Source organism: Synchiropus splendidus, chromosome 4, assembly GCF_027744825.2.
Source record: "Synchiropus splendidus isolate RoL2022-P1 chromosome 4, RoL_Sspl_1.0, whole genome shotgun sequence".
NCBI classification, from domain to species: domain Eukaryota; kingdom Metazoa; phylum Chordata; class Actinopteri; order Syngnathiformes; family Callionymidae; genus Synchiropus; species Synchiropus splendidus.
Window position 1 is genome coordinate 27,254,295 of NC_071337.1, and position 6,118 is coordinate 27,260,412.

Here is a 6,118-nt window from a genome sequence, read left to right on the forward strand (position 1 = left end):
ACAAACCAAAGTGGATTTGTCACACAAATAATATATAATATAATGTGATAAAATGTCTGATATAACAAAGAGTGAAAGGTGAGAGATTAAATTTAGAGTTACTTTAACGTTTGATGGCAAAAGCATCCAGGTGACTGTTAACTCTTAGCCCAGACTGTAAACACTCCATCCAGTAAATGTCAAGCAGAGTTGGTACTGCTCCCTGCACACATGACTCATGCTTCTGTATACAGATTCTCATGCTGCTATGTCGCTCCACTTCTACTCTGAACCAGTCATTGCATTGCTTATTGACTCCTTTCAGAGAAAGATCTTAGGTTCACACCTCTGTCTGCTTTTTTTGTGCACATTTTTGCCCCATGCAGTGGTTTTAAAAATACAGTTGGCCCACTTCCTTTTTCACCATGTTTGTTAATTTCTTCAGGTCTCAATGTTTCAAGCACTTGAGACCAAAATTGCATACTTACTTCTTACTTCTTTAAAGCAGTGTAAGAAGATTAGAAGAATAATAGATGTGGAAACTGGAAACCAACAGGATTGTTGACTTTAGATTTGAATGTTTATTTTAGTCAAAGCATGGTGGTAATTTTGTCATGTGAAAAAAAGCAAAATAATATTCAACCACTAGAGGTCACTGTTGTAACGTTGTTGTGACACTAGCTTAAATTTTTTTTTTTTTTTAATTGATTTTTTTAAACAAAGGGTTATATATTGCTACAATAAATACGTAAAACATCAATAAACTATATCAATAATGTTGCTTAAAATATACAAACAATTCGAACACAAAACAACACATAAATCTTAGACTAGATTAGATATCAAGATGAGGCATGCAATGAAAACTGAGTGAAAAAGTTTAAAAATAATCTACCGTATAGTATATAAAAAGGAAATTGGGTTTTAATGAATCTTTATACGAATAAGATGAATTTAAGTTGCTCTGTCAACAGATGTCCATACAACCTCTCATCTATATCAAGCTTGTGTAATTAAACGACTAAAACTTAATGAAAAATAATATATTTAAATACAAATATCATACAACTGATATATGTATTAATTCAGGTAAATTTAACTCAAAGAAAATACTTTACTGTATAGCAATAATCGGAACTTACCTGCTAAAACATGGATACAAAAAATGAACATGTACAATTTGAATCTATTGATATGTCACAATGACAATATTAATATTTTACTTTTTACTCTATGTCTGCAAAATGGAGGGCGACCAGGACCAAGTGTCGCAAAGTTTACCGTCAAAGTGACGCCAATTGTCGTGCAGCAGCCCCTGATTTTCGCCTTGTGAAACCCGTTCGGTCTCTCCGTACGGCACCTCGGCTGAAGACGGTATGTTTCTCAGACCCATCTGCTAAATCCTTCTCAATACGTTAATAAATGCTGTGGGAAGTCTAATTATTCGCCCTGTGTGTTTCAGAAACATGCCAGCTAAAGGTCCCCTGCAATCGGTCCAGGTCTTTGGACGTAAAGTGAGTGAAACCGTTGATTGTGCCACACGTGCGGCGGCTAGCATACATGGCGAGCTCATGCGAGCTAATCGTGCTAATGCTAACCAGCGCTATTCATTACTTTCTGTGCGATATAATTCTGGGTTACGCGTTTCAAATGACACACGACTATATTTTCAGACACTCGGCGGGTTGATTTGAAAGCTATCTGATTTTCTGTGGCGTAGTTTGTGTGTTGTCACCGGTTTGGTGTCTCGTATGTTGGAAGTCGGAGCTTCGCCGTCACTCTTGAGTAGAGGGAAAATATAGAGGATACCCTGAGGTCTTGTTCGCTGCCGAATACCAGTAAAGTGAATAACTTGAATGTTTTCCCTTGGCTCTTACAGAAAACTGCCACTGCAGTTGCCCACTGCAAGAGGGGTAATGGGCTCATCAAGGTGAACGGCAGACCCCTGGAGATGGTGGAGCCTGCCACTCTCCAGTACAAGGTGGGCTCGATTTGTGATGGAAAAAAAATGTATGTGATGACAAATGTGGCTCATGGCTCTGGACCATGAGTATGGAAGTCTCTTTCCTCTGTCTACCACATGGTCCTTATTCTTGAAATAATTGTCACGCTTGCCTCCAGTAAAGTCAAATTTTCACAATGTTTAAAGGGTAATGTTTAGGTGGTGTTCCGACCAGATATGAAAAAAATAATTGTAGTATCCCATAATACTGCCACAGTACCATCACTGAACATTGATAAATGTGTAACTCAATATGGCTGTACATTCTAAACTGAAAACCTTGTCTACATTTTAGTTGCTTGTTGACATAAGTCGACAAGGCTGTAACTCTCTGTAACACAGATTTTAACACTTGTCAGTGGCAAACTGTTCATGTATTAGTAATATACTACTGAGCTAATGTGCTGTCATGTGAAACTAGGGAAATTGCTTCTGAAGCAAAGCTTCTGCTGAAAGTCAAGAATATGAACAGATTTAAATATTTTTCTCAATGGTTAAAGACTTGGGTCTCCTTTTTTTTTTCATAGAAAGACCTTGTTAATTGCACTGATGAGAACCTGTCAGGTCTAAACTCTGATACACCATCCCACCTGTCCTGGATATTTTAGTTGTCTTTGCTCTGCAGAGTGTGCTTCATGTCATTACCGATCAATAAAATGATCTTTTACACGTGTTGTAATGTTAACAACACTGCTATTGAGTTTGTCTTGTGCTGTTTTTAGCAGTAACTAAATTAGACCTTCTACTTTGAAACAGTTTTCAGTCTAAACTTCCTTCTATGACCGCAGTATAGATTTCTGGATCCAATGGTTGTGTGTTGCTCTGTTGGCTAAAAGTGACCTCTAAATGGTTGTGATCTTCCCTTTAGCTTCTGGAGCCAGTGCTGCTTCTGGGCAAGGAGCGCTTCGCTGCTGTTGACATCAGGGTCAGAGTGAAGGGTGGTGGACATGTGGCACAGGTCTATGGTACGTAGCCGCAGCAGCATGCCCAAACGGTGAGCAGAAATGTGTTACTTCCAACTAAAATACTGGTGTTCTTCCAGCCATCCGTCAGGCCATCTCCAAGGCTCTGGTTGCCTACTATCAGAAATGTAAGTGACTATGTTGCATCTCAAATCAAGATGAGGTGTTTTTCTTTAACTTTGGTGTCTGGTGTAAAGAGTGAACTCACTTGTGGTGGCTCTCCTCTCTCTCTCTCTCAGATGTGGATGAGGCCTCAAAGAAGGAGATCAAGGACATCCTGATCCAGTACGACAGGACCCTGCTGGTTGCTGATCCCCGTCGTTGTGAGTCCAAGAAGTTCGGTGGACCTGGAGCTCGTGCCCGCTACCAGAAGTCCTACCGTTAATCGCCCTGTACATTTTCATAATAAAGTGGACGCTCACAGAAAACTCCTGTCTTGTTGTCACTGGTCAGGCAAGGGCTGAAGTCATAACGTGCCAGCTAAGGGTCCAGGGTTGCACCAGACATGTTTTGGTCTGATGTAGGGTCATATATATATATATATATATATACACATACATAAGGGTGTATATATATATATGGGTGCCTGCTTTGATGCAGTCAGCCAACATCTTGAACTTTAGAAGGGTGATGGGTCAGGCACTTTGCTGCTTTAAAAGGGTGCATCTGCAATATTGTGACTTGTGAAGATTGAAGTCAAGCTCCTTCATCACTGCTGTATGAATATTAAATTAATATATAATTTTCACCCAGGTTGAATGGATGGCAAAGCTGTGCCTAAACGAGGTCACATACAGCTGCGACTGTCAATGCAATGTACTTTTGCCCATTCGCTGCTATTCAGTGTCGCCAGCAGAGAGCGCCAGAGTGAAGAAAAACAAGGCGTCTGACCCTTGCAAATCCAAGGTGAAACTTAATTTTATTAAAAATATATCAGTGCTGATACAGAAGCAACATTGATATCGAATGCCACTGTGGAATGGAATTCCCTATTATGCTAACATCCTACTTGTTTAATTGTAATATATAATATTCATATAATTAATCACATTCTATTTCTCATGGACCGTCTATTGGTCCAATGCTGTTTTTAAGCAACAATGCCATTTGCCCTTAACAACATCCTTGTATTATATTTATTGTCATAACATTGATCTACTTGCCTATTGCAGTATGTTACAAAAAATAAATAATTAAAAATAATGATCCAGCTCCTCATGACCGACATCATCACCTGTCGGTAGATCGCTAACATGGGATCTGAGTCGCCCCACCAGCACCAGATTGACTCCCTATTTGCATCTCCCTGTGCAGCCGCCACCGATTCTCATGCAGGTCGGTGTGAGGATCCTGAGGCCCAGATGTTGTTGGCCTCTCTGTGGGCAGCCAGCGTTCTCGCTCGGCCGGCTCCCCAGGGGATCAGGCCTGTTTATAGCCCACCAATAATCAAAGCAGCAGGGGAGCCCACTCCCCACAGCTACTGTTATTTACTACTGTTTACTTTCTGTTTGTGCCTGTGGACTCACCTCTGCAGGCTCACGATGCAGCCGGCAGAGATCCTGTGTTTGCTCCAGGCATGAGCAAAAACTCCAGCTGTAAGGTGACGTGAGGTGCTCATGCTTTTTAAAGGCACGTCTGAACAAAAAAAGCAAGCTGCAGTCTTGTCCAGTCACGTTGAGCTACAGGTCACAAGTCCTCTGCAGTCTACATGAAGAAGGACAGACAATTACGCAGACACTCACGGAAACACACTATTTAGAGTCATCATGTTGTTGGACCGTGAGAGGAAACCGTAGTGCACAGAGGAAAAACAGACCCATCAAACCAGACACTTGTTGAAAGCATATATTTGAATTCCATAGTCACTTTCATGAACAGGATTTATTTGATGATAAAAATAAAAAGTGAGCTGCTTCCCTCTTGAAGGGAATGTAGGTTTTATTATTTTATGGCTCGCACACACTCACCTAGCACCGGCCTTTCCTCTTTTAGCACCTCACCTTCTCTCCAAATCACACAAACAATGAGGTGCGACCCCAGGATGCATTTTGTCACCACTTACACTTCACCTCTCACCCCTTTGGTTGCCAACACCTCCGTGAAGCTGCAATCCACACATGAAAACTTAAAAGCAAACTCCTTATTTCTACCTGACAAAAGAGATCCTGTGAATCAAAATATTCATATTTTGATCGTCTTCGTTGGACCTTTTGAGTCATCGGGAAAAGTGGGGATGAGGTGATGGAGGAAGCGAGAAGTGAGAGAGAGAAGTGAAATTCAGGCTTTTGATCCGATAATGTGTCCTTCAGGACATGACCAATAGAAGAACCGAGAAGATGTGGAGGAGGATCAGATGGCTTCATTCCTTGGTTCTAAATAAATAAGAGAGAGAAAAGTGAGATCACAGGTGTCATGATAGAAATGAATGGTGAGCAGAGGAGAGTGTGACTTTGTCTTAATAAAGTTAAGATCTCATTGGCCAGCAATACTAGAATTCCTCTGTTTATCGCTTTCACTTACAATTTGAATCTTTTTTTTCCCTTTTATTTGAGATGCAAGGACTTAATTTGTAAACATTTTCTCAATTTTAGCATTTAATTTTGCATTATTCCCCAACTTTCATGTCTAATTACAATGGTAAGTTTAAAATGAACAGAACATTCTTCTTCTTAACATGTTTCAATTTGCACAAACAATATTGCAAATGAATATGAAGTAAATCTGGTCCTCATTTCCGACTCTTTCATGTGCATGAGTTTAGAATTTCTGATTTCCTCCTCTTCACAGTTGTGACAGTGGATCACAGCCGTGGCCTGCTCTGCCTTTGTTTAGAGCTCTGGGCCTCAATACATAGAATATTGTCCACAGAGATGACGTGGGCACTAAGTCATCTCCTCATAGACATCATCTTTTGTTATCATGAATGTGTGAAAACTGCGACCACCCCTGAAATGAGCACCTATTCAGTTCAAGCAACCCACCCACCGTCTGCCTATGTAACACTGAGGCTGAACTCGGACAGCATGCTCACATTAGTGCAGAAACCAACCCACACAGCCGAGTTTATCCTCCAAGTTTGCTCCATCCAGTCGTCCTCATCAATGGAAAACTGAAGTTTCTTTGCTGGCGAGTGGTGTCGGACGATGCAGCAGTGTCTGCATGCAGGAGAGGCAGC

At 40.9% G+C, this 6,118-nt stretch overlaps 1 protein-coding gene across 1 annotated transcript; it reads left to right on the top strand.

Moving 5' to 3' along the window:
- Positions 1–1,236: 1,236 nt before the first annotated feature.
- Positions 1,237–3,371, top strand: rps16 (ribosomal protein S16). The gene is made up of 6 exons (XM_053863134.1): positions 1,237–1,353; positions 1,442–1,493; positions 1,859–1,960; positions 2,850–2,946; positions 3,024–3,071; positions 3,183–3,371. The coding sequence occupies exons 2-6, from the start codon at positions 1,446–1,448 to the stop codon at positions 3,326–3,328; spliced, it is 441 nt and encodes a 146-aa protein (XP_053719109.1). The 5' UTR covers positions 1,237–1,353; positions 1,442–1,445; the 3' UTR covers positions 3,329–3,371.
- Positions 3,372–6,118: the final 2,747 nt, after the last annotated feature.

Excerpts from the sequence above, each read along its gene's own strand:
- rps16 (XM_053863134.1), top strand. The coding sequence starts at position 1,446 with ATGCCAGCTAAAGGTCCCCTGCAATCGGTCCAGGTCTTTGGACGTAAA. Across the intron at positions 2,947-3,023 it reads ACATGTGGCACAGGTCTATG|CCATCCGTCAGGCCATCTCC; the intron begins GTACGTAGCCGC and ends GTGTTCTTCCAG. Across the intron at positions 3,072-3,182 it reads GGTTGCCTACTATCAGAAAT|ATGTGGATGAGGCCTCAAAG; the intron begins GTAAGTGACTAT and ends TCTCTCTCTCAG.